General features: G+C 41.3%; 1 protein-coding gene across 1 annotated transcript in view; it reads right to left on the reverse strand.

Moving 5' to 3' along the window:
* Positions 1-13947: 13947 nt before the first annotated feature.
* LOC307044071 (uncharacterized protein) overlaps positions 13948-20278 on the reverse strand; it is a 32114-nt gene continuing 25783 nt past the window's right edge. Inside the window, exons 9-16 of the mRNA XM_079689108.1 lie at positions 18874-18948; positions 18602-18713; positions 17982-18488; positions 16382-16798; positions 16115-16213; positions 15856-15992; positions 15210-15261; positions 13948-15095 (exon numbers count right to left, since the gene is read on the reverse strand). Coding sequence (XP_079545234.1) covers positions 14959-15095; positions 15210-15261; positions 15856-15992; positions 16115-16213; positions 16382-16798; positions 17982-18488; positions 18602-18713; positions 18874-18948 — 1536 coding nt within the window. The 3' untranslated portion in view covers positions 13948-14958. The remainder of the gene's footprint in view (positions 15096-15209; positions 15262-15855; positions 15993-16114; positions 16214-16381; positions 16799-17981; positions 18489-18601; positions 18714-18873; positions 18949-20278) is intronic.

The following is a 20278-nucleotide window of genomic DNA, read 5'->3' on the forward strand; positions in this document are numbered from 1 at the left end:
CCTTTTATTGTACGGTTGGTGCTCTGGCTTGGCTCATCCTAGGGAAGATATTTCATTGGTGTTTAGTTACTATGAAAATGAGTTCCCTAGACACAGAGGTCAGGGCCGCAGCCCTTCATCCAGTTGCTATTTGTGCTCTGTATGCATTACATCACCTTGAAATCAGGCTAGTCCAAATCATCGACTTTTCAGTGCTCCCTTTTAACAAGCTCAGTGTTAGTTTTGGGGATTTACCCATTATCAGGCTTAATGGTTTTCCTTAAAATTCTAACCACGTCAAATGGACTTATTTTTCTTTTTAGACGTCTGATTGCCGTGGAGAAATCAATTCTCGAGCTGCGCCATTTCACTGTATAAACAGAAACTGATTATAGATTTAGTGTTAAAAGTCATGTAAGGTGTATTTGTTTTGTTGATATAGATGTGACATTTGAAACAGACATTGCTTGAAAGCTGCAATTGTATGCACTGAAGCAGGGTAAAGATACAGACCTTTTAGTTGCAGGCCTGGATTCAGGAGAGACATTGACGCACCGAGTGAATTCAAGAAGCTCATGGAAGTTGATAGGAAAGTTGAGTGTCCTACTGCTTTAATATTTAACAAGAGGAGAGCTTTTTCTCAGGAACTTTCGTGAGCATCCTCTTGGTCACTATATGTTTTTCTTCATCTATCATCTGTTTCTCTCTCTTTCTCTCTCTCTTTCTATCTCTCTCTCAAGCTCCCTGCTAAATCTGCTTTATCTTTTCTTGCAGAATACAATCTGTGCAGCAGACCCAGTGTAGAAAGGGAAAAGGGAGCTGAGACCTAATTTTTCTTTATTTAACTGTGATTTGAACCAAAAATGCTCACTCACCCTTGACTAAAGTAACATTTATAATGTATGCTTGAGAAAGAAAATGTTTAGATTTTTTATAAACAGTAGTTTGCATGCAGTTGGTCAATAATTCTGAAGTCACACTATGGTGTGCCGACCAAAGCAAAGTCCCCATCTGATTGAAGCAGTTGGAGCACTCGTCTGTGAGCTGTCCGAGGACCATGGGAACTTCACTAGATGGGTTGGACGGAAGGATTGTGAGAGTTTGGGAACTTTTCTCATGAGAAAAGGGCCCAGCCATCCCATAGAAAAACACAACAACCAAAGGGCATCCGTGAACTGATAATGTAGCACTCTGAGTTTTATCATTTCAAAAGTAGTGGCGGTTTATCCTGTTTTTAAAAATATTTTTCTGCACACTCGTGATCCTAGCCAGGTTTATTTAAGAATTCTCTCCTTAATTCCCTAGAACATAATCATGACAGTTTTACAAGCAGCAAGGTAATATGATCTCGTATTTTTGTTCACTGCTGCTAACCGTGTTGCAAAGTAGTTTTAAGCGTGTCTCCGATGGTGACATCTCATCATGGTGCAGTATGAAATGGTCCTGAAGTTGAATGAGACTCAAACAAAAGCGTGAGGGAATTAGTACATGCGAGGCACATTTCCAGAAAGTGTTTATGTTCTTCTTAAAGCCTTTCTCTGGCAGAAGCGATTACATGAACGTCTCCTACTTATTTGTTTTCATCTAAACATTTGGCTGAGGGGTTTATCCATCTTGACAAGCACATAATATGTCTTATGATGCTGTGAGGGAGAAAATGAGAGAGATAGGAGGAGAGAGAGGGGAGAAAATGTGAAAGTTAAAACAGCGGCTCTGTGGTAGGGTTTTATCACTTCTCTTGCTTTTCCCCTCCTCCCTTTAACAACATGCTTAACCCCCCAAAGATGTGTTGAAAGATCACAATAATCCCCTCGAAATGACATTAGTCTTCACTCTTCTCTTTGAGTAGGTGGATGGTATCTGAGCCAAATTACTGAAGACACTCTAGGGTGTTGGGAACGATATGATAAACACATAAAGTTCCCAATGTAATTTGATTAAGTCTAAAAAGTATAAATATGGTGTCTGCTCAGCATCCCATGCTAAGCCAATTAGAAGCTCTACAGTATGTGAAATTTGGTCCATATAATAGTTTCACTGAAATAGTGAACGGTTACTATGCTAAACTTTCCATCATCCTCTGTTGGCTACTAAAATGTAATAGGAGGAAGCCTTATCAAAGCCCCATTATTATTCAATGTGTTATTCTTTAATGTAAAGGCCCAGATACACCGGCCCGAAATCGGCAGTAAATGGGAGTCGGGCCGAACATGAGCGTGGGCACGCCCTATTCGGAGTGGTGTGGGCCGCACCGTCGGGTCTTTTCTGCCGACCTGACGCCTTTTCTTGCCGATTCGGCGTCGGGAACACCACCGGAAGTCGGACAAAGGGATAACACTGATTGGCTGTTCAGCTAGCGAATCAGTGCATGAGAAGCGTTAACGGAAGTGAGGGAGGTAAACAAATGATTTAAAATGGAAGATGGAACACACACGGACGGCTATTTCACCTAATCAGTTTATAGAGCTCCTGTTCGTTCATGTTTTCAATGGACGAGAGTGAAAATGGAAAGAAAAACGCTATTTGTTGTTTGTTTATATCACGGAGTCTGTTCTTCTTCTCTGTCTCCCGGTTGTTCCGGTTGTTGCCTCTTTTGAAGGCAGAATACACATTACCGCCGCCTGCTGGTAAGGAGAGTTATTTCCACTCGCGCATGCGCAGTTCAAACGTGCTCGGCTCGGATTTGCGGTGTGTTCCAGTGCGCGAAGTCGGCAAATACGCAGGAGAGTCCGGCGACGCAACAGTCGGTGTCGGCGTCGGCGACTTCTCAGGTGACTGGCCGGTGTATCTGGGCCCTAACATACCAAACAAAACCATGTTGAAACCCAGGTCAGAAACAGTGTTTTATTTGCTACGCAGGCAAAAAAAGGAAAATGCATAATATTTCCTGGTTGGATTGTCCTCTAACACACTTTCTCAACCGCTTCGCCACTAAGCTTGAAGCAAACTTCAAAATAGACCATTACAGAATGTGGACCTCTCCTTCAATGGTACCAATTTGGACTTTGCAGAAAGAGCACCAAATTGCCCATTTCTAGGCTGAATTGGAGTGCTCAGCTCCTAAAATTGCTGCCAAGATATGCCGTTGACTTTTCCACTAGCTTTCAGTTACATACAAGTACAGGAGTAAATAGGAGCAACCAGTTGTTTTGGTATTTTTGATTTAGCTTTGAATCACTTCCCCCCATTTTATTCTAGACCAATTTCAAGTTATTTACAATTTGCTTTACTATCTATCTAAGTAGGTTTTAAACTTGTGTTCTCGTGTTGTTTTCCTGGTGCATGCATAAGTCTGACACTGTTTTTTGCAGCCATAGCACACTGTCTGTTTGCCGATCCACTTCCCCTGGTGTGTGAAGTGTTGGATAATTAGCTGCCTTATCAGCTTGGGACACGGGCAGTCTCCCCTCCACTGACAGGTCATGGAGCCCAGGACCAGCAGGAGGTTGGAGAAAAGGAGGAGGTGGATGATAAGGCCACAAGACGAGAGACAAGTAAGAGAGAGAGAGTGGGAGAAGGAGCTGAAGGGAGAACAGGGGAAAGGGGGAGGGGGCAGAGAGGCAGACAAAACCTGAAAGAGAGAAATGGGATGAGGAGCCAGACAGAGGAGTAGACAGAGAGATGGAGCAGTTAAAAAGGGGGAGACAGTTAGGCCCCGCAAGGACAGAGCAGCTGCTCTGGCCTATCAGCTCTTCCACGAGACCTCTGCACTCATTAGCATAAATTCGAATGACAAATGTGGCCCGCTTTGGCAAAGACTAATTAATTCACGAAAGGGGGAAACTCACCAGAGTAAGAATTCAAATCGTTCAATGCCACAGGCCTGAACAAGTGTTAAGAGGGAGCGTGTTGAGCTCCATTGTGTTTTGGAATTAAAACAGTTGCCTTCCATGTCCTGAAAAGGTTACATCTTTCATTCCAGTATTTCAGTCGAGTGTTTGTTTTTTGTTAGTGTATTTTTTCAGATTTTCGGTCTGTTCAAGTGCTCCATTTTCTTTTAAAACTTTAAGTTTGTTGCTCCTTTATATATTCCATATTTATGCAGTGTGTGTGATTAGTTTGAGTAGACTGGTTCTGTTCAGTATTTTTTCACACACACACACATACACACAAACACACATACACATACACAGGCACACACATACTTAGTACTTTATGATTTATAAGAGGGAACAATAGACTGGAAAAGATTGCTTTGCTCTGAAGTGATGGCAGGCTGTGGGCCTGGGAAACACAGGGAAAGGATAAGTGCTCCCCCTTGTGTTCAGCACACATATTTCTTCCTGAAGACCTCAATCAGGTTTCATAAACTGGGATCATACCCTTTGGGACAGTGTAACTGTAGGCCACATTAAAATAGTGTGCTCTCTGTCACTGTGGATACCTGGAAAAAGTATTTCACGTCACATTTGGCCTCTTCCTTTCTTCTTAGCACAGTAAGCGTTACATCAGCTTATAAAGGTCTTCCAATGAAATATCTCCTCATCTTTTTAACTAGCCTCTTCTATTGCGATCAGGGGATTTAAGTACATTTAATAAATTGTTTTTGTTGTCAAGTGAGTCTTAGTGACTTATCGGGGCCTAAATGATCCATTTCGGACGAGAGCCCCAGCTTGTTTGAGCCTTCAATTTGGGTCGTTTTCCACTTTACAGCAGGTTTTAGTCCAGGTGTTCCTGAAACAGTTGGTGTGTGTGCATTTATGTGCTATTAGAAAGAGTGTCCCTCATTCTCTCCTGCTCTATGTCTGTCTCACACACTCCTTACGTCTTTCCTGTTCCTCCCTACTCCAAAACAAACCAAGCTCAGCCAGGTGCAACCGTTTTTCTCACCAAATCCCTTGCTTACGACCAAACAACGGTTGCCCAAGAGCGCTCCTGCTAAACCAGGCTCTTCCTGCGCCATAATTACATCAAAACAGAACATGTTGTGCAGTGTGAGGACTATTTATACCACCACATCAAAAGCCAGTTATCGCTCTTTCTGCTTTCAAGGAACATCGTTCTGTGACTACTGTGTGTTCGTGTGTGTGTTCGCGTGTGTAACTCTGGGTGGGTGCTTTGGGAGTAAATGGGTGGTTGTTGGCAGGGTAACATTATTCTCCAGGTGGTACACAGGGGCCCCAGTTGCCGCTGCCCATAACCAATTACCCCAAGACTCCCACACCTGTGAAACGCATTATATCTTGACCAAACACTGAAAGTAGGTGGTTTTCTTTTTGTCTGACAGTGGCGGACAGCTAAAGCAATTTGAAGGCAATGCTATAACCAACTGTTGGTTCAAAAGGGATCATTCAGGCAAAGCCACAACTATTATGGGCCTACTATTCATATCTTTGTATGAAGCCATCACAATTTCCACACTAGCTTTGTATGTAATATGATTGCTCTCTGGTTTAAACTACAGAATGGTCTTTGTTGGACCGATCTTATAATCGTGCAATGTTCCAGGCTCTGATGGGCAATTACGCTTTAGGCCCGGCCATTTATTATTTAATACCATTGCTACCATTGCAATGACGTTTGTCTCATTCATTCTAACATGCTGTCATTCAGAATTGTATTTTTATTTTAATATCTCTATTCGGACATTTGTATACGGCATCATCAACTCTACAAAATAAGACGTTTTCCACAGATTACAGTATTGCCATGAAGTGGGAAAACTGAATGACTTGGTTCTTTCTTTTCCGTTGCTGCTTGTGTATGTATGTGTGTGTGGAGAAGAATGTTCAGCCAATAGAAATATGCAAATATGTTTTGATGGATGGTCATGGTGAAGTAAAAGGCTGTGTGCCATGTAAGAAGCTGGTCAGTCTAAGTGATAGTTATCCCCTTATGGGTTGGGAGCTGGACCTGAGGTTAAACAACAGCAGCAAAACAAGCAGACACTAAGGACAAATCAGCATATTTCATAAATAGAAAAAGGCACAAATTTGGATTTTGAGTTACAGCTGAAACTTTATGACGGACAAACTTTGTTAAGTTAAAAGATTATCATGGAAAGTGAATCAGAACTGATTAAAATATGGAAATAAATACGTTTTTTAACATATCTAAATACATTTTTTAACAATGCAATCTCAGGTATTTTTAGGAACCATCCATCAATATTAAATAAAAAATAAATACAAAAATTGAGCCACTTTTGAAAGGGGAAAAAGTATTCTGCAGGGTGCATGCAGAAACCGTCAAGAAATGCATATCCCCCACAACCCCTATCAACGTCAGTGTCATGGCCATAAGCTTTGATAGGTTATCCACTGAGGGGGCTTTCACATCAATGAAGGGAGCTTCAGAAAGATATAGCAGGCCCCATCAAAACTCCAAGCTCGTAAAAATGATTTGCTTTCAAAACTCTAAACTCGCTAACGCTGACTAATTCTGTGGACAGTTTTGCAACTTCACAAGATATTGGTATTTTGTTATAAAAGATGTTTGAGATGGGTCACAAAACCTTTGGGCATAAATGCAAACATTTGAGATCTCCCCGTTCTCCACTTGAAGCGACTATTACGAGAGATGTTTTCCATCTGATTCTATACAGCATGTTTAAAAGTGGAAAAACCATGAAGCTCAATATTCAATCTTCTAATGGCGGCTTCAACCTGTTAATCATAAGGTAATGGAAAAGCTTGCTCTTACAGCTGTTAGAGCAAGTTTTTTGTTTTGTGGAAAAGGTTAAGATAACATAATGCTTTACCTTGCAATACTCTGCTGGTGCACATGGAGCAGAGAGGAAGGGAGCAGAGGAATCATGGGAGGAAATGGTTTCATGGCTGTGCTGACTGTTTGAATTAGTGTATCTGAAATGGGCATCGTCTGCTAGCACTCTGACATGGTGTTGCTCTTGCCTTTGGCATGCATCCATCCCTTCAGACTGACACACATACACACACATAGTCGCACAAAGACACATACGCATAGGCTCACACACGGAAACACACAACGTACATTTAGCTTGCCTTCCTCCGACCTCCCCGCTGTGTCTGACACAGCACCCATGATCCTTTGCCTCGCGGGCTGTGAGCTGTCAGAATGACAGGGCATGAAGAGGTTGACATGTGACACTGTGAGACAGGATCAAATGTGTCATCATCTCCTCAAACAAAGAAACAAAGGGATGAGAAACTCTTCATTGTACCATAAGCTAATTTTTGTTTGTCATCACACCCAGTTAAAATTCTAATCTAATTCAATAGAGTCCGTTTTAACCATGATTTAGCTTTTTTTAGTCTAGAGCAGCAGGTTTACAACCAAATCCAGACCCATATGAAATCAAAGATAAACCATACTGTAGATGGGTCAATACTTAACTTAAAGAGGACATATTATGCTAATGTTGAGGTTCATATTTGTATTTTGTGCCTCAGCTGTGAAATGGTAACATGCTTTAATGTTACAAATCTTAAATTGTCTCATACTGCCCGTGCTGCAGCACCTCTTTTCACCCTCTGTCTGAAAACAGAGCCCTGTCTGGTCTGATTGGTTTGGCTGGCACCCGTCCGCCCCTTAACCTGTCACGCATAATGTTTCCGAGCGGCAGCCAATAGAAGCTTGAGTGTTACATAGTGATGTCACTATGTTACGGAAGTAGACAAAGGAGTCCAATGGAGGAGTTTCAGGCAGGGTGGAGTGTGTGGTAGAGAAACTCCCTCTGGAGGGCACTTTAGGATTTAATCTTTTAGGCAGGCCATTCACAGGTCTCAATAAACACACACACACACACACACACACACACACACACACACACACACACACACACACACACACACACACACACACACACACACACACACACACACAGATCTCAATAGCTTAGACAAATCCGTCCTTGGCTGACCAGGCCTCTGCTGTGTAGACCACACATCCACACATCAGCCTTTTATTGTTCCTTCCACTGTGGTAATGGAAACAGAGTCAATGTGGCACGGAGGGGGAGGAAGTGGTGGCCAGGGGCTGTGAGTCCTGGGCCTTGCATGGCTCCTCCATGGTTGGCATTTCTTTACTCAAACACTCTCATGCACACATACACATTACTGTGCACAACCTGTCTTTCTCTCCCACTCTGGATTTGACACACACACGCTCCTTCTACGAGGGAGTTCGGCAAGCCGCATTGTAGTGAAAACACACACCGCCCCTGTATCCCCTCAAATGGTAGGAAATCCTGGACATGTCTAGCACATTTAGAAAAATACTTGAGGTTTGGAGAAATTGGGATCACCTCATCTCAGAGTAACGTGATGCTGTTTAAATTTAAAAAATGAAGGGGGGCCCATATGGAAGCCATTGCAGACCACGGCATGCACGTACAAATCAAAAGAACTTCAGGCTGGCTGCTAATGAGGGTGACTGTGACGTTTTTATGTTGTTATCCTACTGTGTGGCTTGGGCAATGGCTGTATACATAGGTTGGGAGGTAATATCCACACACACATACAGGAGGGTCGGGCGGTATTGTTACAGCGTAAACACATTTTTATGGTCTTTTAGCCTTTGAATTATAGTATCGGCTCTACACATGGCAGGTAGGGTTTAAAGGTTGGTAGGCAAGGGGGATTTATTTAACTTAAATAGCAACTTGCAGGTTAGAGACACCAGTGAATAAATGTGTAGGAAAATGATGAATACACTAGATTTCCCCAAAAAATATACAGAAATATACCAAACTGACAGAGAGCGACTTGTGCCCTGTTAACAGTCAAGCACCAGTACATCTCCAAAAAGTAAACAATCATATAAGTTAGGCTTTAACTTCCATGCAGGACACTCATGGTAAAATTGAAACAGAACAATTTCAATTTCCTTTAATGCTCCAGTGTGTCTTTTACATTTTTTAATTGATCTACATTGGAACACAAAGCTGTTAGATGCTGTGGTATTAATTGAGTCAGTGCTGCCTCTGGTTGCTGTTACTGTGTGTGTGTGTGTGTGTGTGTGTGTGTGTGTGTGTGTGTGTGTGTGTGTGTGTGTGTGTGTGTGTGTGTGTGTGTGTGTGTGTGTGTGTGTGTGTGTGTGTGTGTGTGTGTCTGTGTGAGGTACAGTGCATGCATTTCTGTGTCTGTATATTTGTGCATCTGTGTGTGTATACTTACGTGCTCCTGTGCTATCAGTCTTGGTCAGGTCCCTGCCTGGGTGTGTGAAGGTTTGTCTCCCTGTGTTGTTGCAGCCTGTGTAATCATGGTATTAATTATTAGCTGTTTGCTCTCCATCATCCACCTCCCCTGGGGCGGGCACCGTGCCTGGCCTGCCAAGGGCTGGCTCTGGGTGTCTCATCCACTATAAATCTGCACGGTTAACATCACAATCATCCTAACAGCAGTGTAAGCATAAATTATTCTACATGTCCTATATTGCAGGGTTAAAAATGTAAATTGATTGGGTTGTAAACATTTTTGTCCGTTACCTTCAAACTTCAAAGTAATTTTCCCTGTGTTGTTTTTTGCAACTACTTGTTTATATATTTTGTCTGTGTCTCGAACCACAATTGTAGCCTGAAATCATGTAGTTCGGCCAAGAAATAAACAACGTGTCCCCATGGGCTTAGCCTAAGTGGTGTGAGAAAAGATGTCTCACTTTATCCTGCTTAATGTCCTCAGGCCAGGCTGTGAATTAGTATCAACTCTATCTGATCTCATATGTGTCCTTTTCATGCACTGCCATCGGCATATCCCCATCACTCACTAACACCAACACACACACACACACACACACACACACACACACACACACACACACACACACACACACACACACACACACACACACACACACACACACACACACACACACACACACACACACACACACACACACACACACACACACACACACACACACACACACACACACACACACACACACACACTTATGCACTTTGTCTCCCTCAAATGCCACCATCGGCATTGCTCCTTCAGAGATACTTGTGAAGTGAATTGTCTTAAAGAAAGTCACAGCATCTGGCAGTGATTGTGGTGTGTGTGTGTGTGTGTGTGTGTGTGTGTGTGTGTGTGTGTGTGTGTGTGTGTGTGTGTGTGTGTGTGTGTGTGTGTGTGTGTGTGTGTGTGTGTGTGTGTGTGTGTGTGTGTGTGTGTGTGTGTGTGTGTATTTGATTGCATGTGTATTTGAGTGAGTCACCAGGAGAATGAGGGCTTTCACCCCTGCTAGCCTTAAAGGACAGCTCACATCATTATTGAGCACCAGGACTTAACCCTCCTTCACATGCTGACTGGTGACTTCTGAAAGCGATTCAGTTTAAAGTCATAATTTACTTGACAATATAACACTTTTTCTTCAGAGAACGGTTGGAAATTGCTTTTATATTAACAAAATATATGAAAATGTGTACTATTACAAGCAATCCAAAACATTTAAAGTAATTTACTGGATTGAAAGCAATTTAGAAAATCTTAAGATTAAACCCTATTATCCATCATTCTTCTTTGACAATTTTGCCTAGATGCCTTTCAGCGGTTACCATAGCTGCTGTCATGTTTCCCAATTCTTTCAAATTCAATGATAGTCATAAAGACCAGAAAATGTAATTTAAGCAAAACACATCTTACGTCAATTTACTGAATGGAAACATAAATGATTGGTATATAGCCTGTTGCTATAGATTCAAAGCATGGTTTATTTTTTTCATCTTTGGAATCAGGAAAATAAAGCATTTGTACGGAGTCTGCTGCATTAATTAACAACTACCAATGTTCCCCTGTGGTTCCCAACCACTTTGAAGAATCCTTCACAATAGACTAAGGGACTTAACCATTTACGAACTGAGGGGGAAAAAAATATATCTGTGATTGGATCACAATGCCACATGTTGGCTGATTGTAAGCTCAAGAATTGTATCGTAAAAGCAAAAAGCGCCTCTTGGGAATCCTGTCAGAAAAATCCCTCTGAGGAAATGCTGCCAACTAGTCTCCACCGATGACTGGTGAAAAGAGATTTCTTTAAAATCCATTTTTTTCTTTTTTTACTTCAACACAGAGAGATGTTCTAATCCTCTGTTCATTGTTAGGGTTGTGTGGGACTGGCCGAGGGAAATAGCTTTTTGATGGCAATGGAGGGGAAAGGGAGCTTTGCCAAAGAGGGCTTCAGAAGTTAATGGGCCGATTTCTATGCTGACAGTAAAATCTTGGCTGGAGCCATCAGGAGCTTCCGAGGCGTTATCTACTTCAGCGGTTTTGAAGATTATCTTTAAAGGGAAAACAGAAAATGACAATGTCAAGAACAAGAGAGATGTCTAAAAGCAAAGGTTTAATCAAGATTCACACTAGATGGAATTATCACCCAGCTAAAGCTGATTTACGTGAGGAAGCATAACAGTTTAGAGAGATTCTTCTTCTTATTCTATCCCAGATAACAGTTATAGCCTTGAGATCGCCTCAAAAGCAAACAGCATCAGTTGTGGATTCACATTTTGATATCGCACCAAGGGTTGCAATGGAGTTTCTCTTGCCTGCGGGTAATGTTTGATCCGATGGATGAGATGTTGCCTGTGGTAACTGTTGCCCCTGCAGAACAAAGAACCAAGAAGAAAATGAGAGCCATTTTCTCAGTGAATGCTCTTACGTTCAGGTGCTTACAAACACTGATCTTTATTTCGGCAAGGGAAGACAGAAACAGGAGCTTCTTAAGTCTTAAAAATAAACATGCTATGCCGGAGTTCTGCCAAATCTTTGTGAACAGCTGTGGGTACTTTAACTTTCAAAGCTCTTAGGAGTGAAGAAGATCCAACTGGGCAGCTGTATGGCACACATATTGGAATGGTAACCTGAAGCCTTTAGGACAGACAGGTGACCTTCATGTTTCCTTCTGCATAACAATGACTCATTAAGAAATTCCCATTTCCTCACCCTTGCACACTTTTCCTTGCAGCAACAGTACAGTAAAGAAGGAAGGCTGAACACAGAGTTATCAGACTGCTGTGGTAAGATGTTTGTCTCTTGTAAACTGACACATAATTAATCACAAAAAGTTGCAGCAAACTATAAGTTAGACGATGACAGGCAGGGGTTCAGGAGTGGCAAGGAGAATGAGGTTACCTCAGAAATGGATGCTAAGAATAGTGGGCGTTTGCTGTTGTTTGTCCATGTATGTGTGTAACCTTTTTTTATGTGGATATGTTTGTGTGTGTCTGAGCTTATCCTCCCTCCAAGGTTTGCCAGAATCTGCTTCAGAGCAGAAACCCGGCCAATAAGCCACGAGCCATCAGCAGCCAGGTCAGATTAGGTGTCTGTCGTTGGCCTTTGTGCTGATAACACCACAATGAGTGGCACTTCCCTACCACCACTTCACCTCGCCCGTCCCACACTTGTCAGTCCTCCACTGGTCAGATAGGCTCTGTCAGTTAAATAAGAGATAACGGGAAAGTCAGGAGGAGGGAAGGGGGTGTTCTCTGTTAGTTTAGCACCCCAGTCGAAGGGTTTTTGTTACTGATGAGGGTCACAGAAGAAATGAACAGCCTAAAGACAAAGGGGCATGGGGAAGGGGAAAGTTGACTTGCACATTAGCGGGTGTCTCCCTATCACTCTGTTTAATCTGAAGAGACAAGGGATCTCTTGGATTGATGGGATGACCATGGGAACGAAGAGAGAGAAGAGGGGACACAACTGTCGAGATCAATTTGACTTCACATTCTCTGTGCACATCTGCCTCTCTCTATCCCTTACTCTATGGCTGTTTATCTATCTCATGCACACCAATTTAAATTTATATTTTCTATATGATTAATGTTTTTTTTGCTTCCTTATTAAAAACTTAAATTAGGGTTTATCTCTCAATCTTGCTCATTTGAGCTTTTCACGGTATTCACCTGGCAACCCAATTAATATTTCATAAGAGGCTCATCACCTTTTCACACATATCACTGATGATTAGCCTTGTGGGATAACCTCGACAGAATAGTCTCCTGGATAGATTTAGTTAGTCTGTCAACAGGAATCAGTTCACGCAGGATGAGACCCATGTCAAACATTACCTCTCTATTTCAGAACAGAGGCACATCTGCCAAATACTGTTATTGAACTGGCACTACAAGAGCGTAACTCAGCCCTGACATAAATATTAAAGGTGTATGGTTGAGAAATATTAATGTCATATTCAATCAATCATTATTAACCAAGGGGAAAATCCTGTTTGAGGTGTAGCAGCATTAGCAATTTTTAGCTTTGGAAATGTCTGGATATCCCGCTTCTAAAATGTGTTTAACAATGAGCCTCCTCTCTGCCTGTCAAAACATTTTGCCTTTTGTCCTGAGGAATCTGTTCATTTCAGTAAGCTTGTTCTAAATAATGTTGCCACAGATTTATTGGAAAAGGCTATGTCTCCACCTATAGGGGCAAACACAGCACTACAATTCACAACATTTTCTTCATCTACCAAATGTATTCAAGAATCAATAGTTGAGTACAATAAGAAAAACACATTCATTGAAATGAAGTTTACTCAAGGAAAAACGTTGTTTAAAAATGTACTTATAGTTATGTACTGTACTTTTTTCTGAAAATTATATCATCAAACAAGCTATTTACAGTTTTTTTGCATAGGACACAATGTGTGCAATTCATTTTCTGAGACCAGCTAACACCTGCTTATCTCTTACAGTTATAATTATAAATAACTTTTTTTGTGCTATGTAAATAGTATTTATTATTTTTCAATTGCTTTATAATGTAATTAGCATCTAATGTAAATTACGTATTTAGGGTTTATTATGTGCAATGTTGAATAATTGTAGAATTCCTGCTGAAGGTTTAAAGGAATTATTCTTTGTTGGGATTTAAATTCGGAGAGGTCTTGCCCCATTAACATGACAACATATTAGAGAGGCTATAAATACAAATTGGAAAGGTCGTGGACACTCAGAAACATCTGACAAAAAGGATATCGGTTACAGTTTTTTGTTTGGTTGTTCAAAAATGTGAATATGAAGAATCAAACAGGAGGCACACATTTTAAAACTGAGTTTGTTGATGTTGTATATTTGTAAGTTTGGAGTAAATACAAAGTACATCAAACAGGCATACAACATACAAGCAAAGCATAGAAAAGAGAAGACCTTTGATGCTTTTTATACATTCTTATATACAGTGTAGATTATTAAGATATTACAGGAGATTAAAATAGAAATAATTTTCTCTTATCATCCGTGTGTCGAGTTAATGCTTTCATTTTTTTAAATCTAGGAAAAATTAAGACGAGACGTGATAACACAATTTGTTGACGGGCATCACCATAAGAACAAAACACTGTGCCTTTTTTCCTCTGCTTGTTTATCTGTTCTGGTAATTAAAATATTCTGTGAGACAAAACAGTTCTACAAAATAACTCAGGAATGTGATTATAAGATGATGTCTGATACATGTATCTTGATTATATATACAAGTCAAGAGCAATACAATTATTTTTTTAGCAATGTAACACACAAAGCAAAATGTGAGCAGAATGGAATGCTTGTTATATGTTTTGATAAAAAATATGACGATACACTATGAAAACTCTTTGTGTTTGCCACAAGAAAAGCACGTTTCTGATCCTTTGTCATCGTGATCTCATCCCTCCCACCAACATTCCTGCTCTATCTCAAAAGGAAATAAGTTATTTTGGTCCAAGAAAAGGTATCCGCTATTTCATCCAAGAAAATAAGGCTCGGTAATTTCTGCATACTTGTGAGTATATTTTGTTTTGCTCAGAAAACATCAAAATAGAGAGTCACACGTTTCTTTATGCTTTCTACAAAACAGAGAGTCACATTGTTCTTTATCCTTCCAACAAAACAGAGAGTACAAAGTTTGAGTGGGAGGATTAAGGTAAAAACATGAACAAATGTAAGGGGAGATGGTTTCCCTGAGTTTGAGTATGTGTGTGTGTGTGTGTGTGTGTGTGTGTGTGTGTGTGTGTGTGTGTGTGTGTGTGTGTGTGTGTGTGTGTGTGTGTGTGTGTGTGTGTCAGTGTGTGTGTTTCTCTGCCTGCCTATATGGTCTCTACATAGTTGGCAGGGAATAAGCCTTGGCGTCCATCTTTGCTCCACCCCCTCCACCAAGCTTTGTCCACCGTCTCCACGTCTTTTATGATGTCACCGGGTTCAAAGGAGATCTCAGATTCGTCCTCTGTGGGAACCGCAAGATAACATGGTGAAGACCCACTAATCACAGTGTAATTACTATAAGTGGAGGCACTTTATTTGCACATGTGTGGCGATTATCCTGTAAATGGCAGCTTACCTGCTTGGTAGTCATACAACGCTCGGACACACATTTGTCGCTCGGCTGAAATCTGAAGTGAAGAGGAAGATGGAATCAGAAAAAGCTGTAATCATGTTTACGGCATGTCTTGATTAACCAACAAGGCAAACTAAATGAATAACATGGAAATATTGGTATTTATTCACTTTCATTTTAAAGATTAAGGCTTTTCATATTTGATATTTTTAAACAAAACTACTGAATAGTCGCCTATTAAAAAAGTTATTCACTATCCCATTGCAGTTCATTTCAAATCCCACAAACGCTGGTGCTTTAAATACCAACTAGAAGTAAATTGTCCCAAACACATGTACAATATACTTCTGTTCGCTGAAAACTACAGTATTAAGTAATTAAAAAACATAAATGAACCTTTTCAAAGTAAAAATATGTTTGTCACTTATTTGTAAATATGTAAATCTTATTTAGGAAAGTATTGAGGGACAGACTTTTGTTTTTCTCATAGGACATTTTTGAAAATAAGAAAAATATGATCAATGACGACCTTTGGACTTAGAAGTCAATATTCAACTATACATTTTTCTAATAGCAAATTTCCGCTAAAAATAAATGTTGAATTTCGGACTAACAAAGTACAAGTACAAAGCGTTTGTAGATACAGTACCTCCTGTCCATTTTCAGAGATGATCTGGTCCTCTTCTTCAATGACCTCGTCGTCCTCCTCTGCAGTGCCATGGAGATCGTAGCTCCCAGTCAGCTCTGGTGAGCTGAGCTCTGTGTCAGAGGGACTCAGAGACCGCCCTGAGGAACACCAGAGGAAAAAGCATTGGCAAAGATCCATCAGCGCAGGTAATTCATGTATTTAGTTATCGCTAAATAACCCTACATTGTATAATATTGTTTGAACATTTGATTTGCCAAACCTATTCCATTTTGTCCCTTTGTGCCCTCGCCATTTGTGATCCCATTGGTTGACAGGACCACAGTCTCGTGGTTGATTACTTCACAAATTGGTTCGCCATCTGAAATAATGGTTGTAATCTTTGGTCATTGTGCACTTTATACAAATGTCATTTCAACTTATGGAAAGCTGCAGGTACATCATTTAAATATAAATGCTGTCTGACAGTGTATCACAAATGTTAACACCGTCAAAATAACAGGATATGTGAAGAAGAAAAAAGGGCTACCTGTAGCTGTTGACTCTTCCTCTTTTTTTGAAAGCACAGCCATGTCAGAGGGATCCTGGCCGTCTTCTGATTGGTCATCCTCCTCTTCATCTTCCTTGGCCTCCTCTTCCTCCTGCAGCTTTTCCACTGGATGATCCACTGTAAGCTCAGCTTCCTGTTTGAATTCCTCCTTCTCTTCTTTGTTGTCCTCTTCTACTTCTTCGTCTTCTTCCTCCTTCTTTTCCTCCACCTCTTCCTCGTGATCCTCAGTCTCGTCTGGTTCTGCGATGATAGTGCAAGACTGTTGTTGTGTTTCAGCCTTTCCTTCCTCGTGATCCTCCTCTTCCTCTTCCTCGTCCTCCTCCACCAGTACAGCCTGTACTTTGTAGGCTATTTCTGAGACCAGCTCAGTGTGCCCATGAGTGGACGTGTTGAGGTCTGTTGATTGGAAAGTGATATCGGAATTTGATAAGGTTGTAACATGTTTCAAAAGACAAAAACAAAGGCAGTGTATGAACTGGTTGAAACACTATGACTATAAGGAATACAAAAGACTGGTTCTCCGGGTGCACATTACACTTTTGTTTTTGCTCCCATTTTTCATGACATGAACTCAAAGATCTAAAACATTTTCTATATACACAACATAACCATTTCTCTCAAATATTGTTCACAAATCTGAAAAAATCTGTGAGAGTGAGCACTTCTCCTTTGCCGAGATAATCCATCCCACCTCACAGGTGTGGCATATCAAGATGCTGATTAGACAGTATGATTATTGCACAGGTGTGCCTTAGGCTGGCCACAATAAAAGGCCACTCTGAAACGTGCAGTTTTGCTTTATTGGGGGGGTCTGGGGGGGTCCGAAAACCCTAGGGTTAAACCCTAACCATAACCCTAACCCTAACATGTCACCCACTGACATGTTAGGGTTAGGGTTATGGTTAGGGTTAAACCCGAAAACATGTTTTAATGTGTCAGTGGGTTACATGTTAGGGTTAGGGTTAAACCTGACTGGTTTTCGGACCCCCCCAGATGCTGTCTAATCAGCATCTTGATATGCCACACCTGTGAGGTGGGATGGATTATCTCGGCAAAGGAGAAGTGCTCACTATCACATATTTTTTCAGATTTGTGAACAATATTTGAGAGAAATGGTTATTTTGTGTATATAGAAAATGTTTTGGATCTTTGAGTTCATCTTATGAAAAATGGGAGCAAAAACAAAAGTGTTGCATTTATATTTTTGTTCAGTGTATATATATGTGTGTGATTATTCTAGAAATATTTAATTGTGACTGGAAAAATATGCTAAGCCTTCTGTATAACAGGCCACTGATTTAAAGCTGCGGGCTGCTTTACACAGGGTAGGTGGAATACATTTATTTCAAAAGCGTTTAAGTCACTTAAGCCTTTAATAAAATAATGTTACCATATCACTTCTAAATGTCAGCTGATTAATGTATTCGGCAAGGTACTAAGCAGAGTGATTTGCTCTTCTTCAAATTGCAGCACGACCCTTTTGTTTTTGCAATGAGAGAAAATAATAATTACCTAATAAATGGAATAACATTGTATTTTCAGATCCTAATATAATTGTTTGTGTCCCATCTCGGCCTACCTGTGATTCTCTCTGGAACAGGAGCAGGCTCGAAGCAGAAAGCTGAGTCCTCGGGCTGGTTTGGGGTGTTTGGGGGGGAGGAAGGGAGGGCGTCTGCATGGGAGTGGGAGGGTTTGTTTCTAACTAAACAGGAGGACAATGAAGCCAAGAGATCAGGGGAAGCAGGAGGTGCAGACGGTTCTGTGGGTGATGGAGGTCTGGGCTCAACAACAGCCTGAATTTGGTTTTTACTTTGTGGAACGCTGGGCAGGGCCGAGACCGGAGGGGCCGGGCGAAGGGGTGATGTAGGCGGTGACATGGGGGCTCTGGGCCTTAGTGAAGAGGTGACAGGGCGGAAATTAGGGCTTGTAGGGGGAGAGGTGGCACGATAGATGGGGGAGGTAGCAGCCCGAGAGAATGGGGAGACCAGGGGTGAGCTGTAAGGGGAGGAAGACGTGCTGTCCTCTGCTTTAGTGAAGATGAAGGCTGTGTCTGTCAGGCTGCGCTGGTATCTTCTGAAGGGTTTGCCTGGAGAGAGAGAAAACAGTTTGTCTGGGCTGATCTTTGTGATTTAATAAGCTCGTCCCGACCTTCAACAGTTTCATCATTTCTCTCTGTTTAAGCTCACACAGTGAACGTACCAGAGCGGGAGGATCCAGGGCTGGTGGGACTCTGTGTGGATGATGATGATGAGAGCTGCCTGAAGAACTCCCTGGGGTTCATGGAGCGCTGGGACACTAATTCTGCTGCCTCCTGCAGGTCAAGAAACATACAGATTAAGAATTAAATTGACATTTTTAAACAGACGTGGCCAGTTTTTAAGAAGGTTTCAACAAAAAACTGCATTCTAAAAGACAGGTCAGGTCTTTGACAGAGTAAAAAATAAAGTAGAGTTCAAAGTAGATTCACTTACTGCTGCTTTTTCTATGGACTCACTCCTTCTCAGACGAGCCCTCATGTCATCGAAATGCTCCCTCTGCTGATGCTCCTGTCAGTGCACAAACACAACAGCAATCATTCTCTTCCTTTTAATGAATCTATTTGATAAAGTAGATCAAAGAACACTCTGAGATTAGTGTAACTTGAATTTTTCAAAATGTATTCCTGAATGAATGATCTGAAAACTGCTGACACAAAGCAATATATATCCGAAGCAGTTTCTTTTGCTTTACTCGTAGGCATCTCTAATATCTCTAAAGCCCCTGTCACACTGTCCCGAAATTGACACCCGATGGACACAAGAATATGGAATTGTGAATTTCGCACGAAGATGGCCCCGAACCACACACGAAGGCAACATTTACATTACATTTAAGACATACAACTGCAACGAAAGTAACACAAACAATTATGTTAAAGTATTATGATACTGTACTGATATTTTCCGACTTTGTTCTTTACTTTCTCCGTCTTTATATGCAGAAGATATTAAGTTTTCTCCGTCATGTTGTTTCCATAGCAACAACAACTTCCTCGCCTTCAAAATAATATATTATATCCTTTTTAGTTTCACAGAACACAAATTGGGTTATTTACATCATATGTTTACATGATTTTGTTGTGCAATAAAATAACCAGATGGACACACGATAAAGGAAATGTTCAAATTCGGCTCTGATCGTAGCAACATCGGGCCATTCGTGAGGGCATCTTAAGCCATCTTTGGCATGCCAAAGATTTTGCCACCGCTCCCGAAGTTGCTGCCGGAGCCTGATTAATTCCACCGGCGGTCATACGATGGCTTAAGATGCCCTCACGAATGCCTTACGAAGGGCAAAATGGACACATGAAGTCAACACGAAAATGAACCTTCACAAGGTCCTTCGGTAATGCTTTGTGATGCCAAAGATGTTGCCACCGCTCCCGAAGTTGCTGCCGGAGCCTGAGAAACTCCACCGGCGGTCATACGATGGCTTAAGATGCCCTCACGAATGGCCCGATGTTGTTACGATCAGATCCAAATTTGAACATTTCCTTAATCGTGTGTCCATGGGGTATCAATTTCGGGACAGTGTGACAGGTGCTTAAACTACACACAAGTAAAACCACCATTACTCTCACCTCGCACAGGTATCACTGTACAGTCTGAACCAAATACCGGAGGTTAATGTGTAACTCTGCTGAAGAGCGCCTCCTCCAAAACTATGATCATACAAACAACCCACCTGCAGACTGAGACAGTTTCTTGTTTACTATTTGCACAGTTTAAACATGCTAGCAACAACCCTGGCATGTTTTGGCATTCAGCATACTCTATAATCGTTGTGTCTCTTGTGCTTCGCTATTTCAAGCCGTGAATATGCATAGCAACCATTCAG

This window comes from Notothenia rossii (genome assembly GCF_949606895.1).
Source record: "Notothenia rossii genome assembly, chromosome: 6".
In the NCBI taxonomy this organism is placed as follows: domain Eukaryota; kingdom Metazoa; phylum Chordata; class Actinopteri; order Perciformes; family Nototheniidae; genus Notothenia; species Notothenia rossii.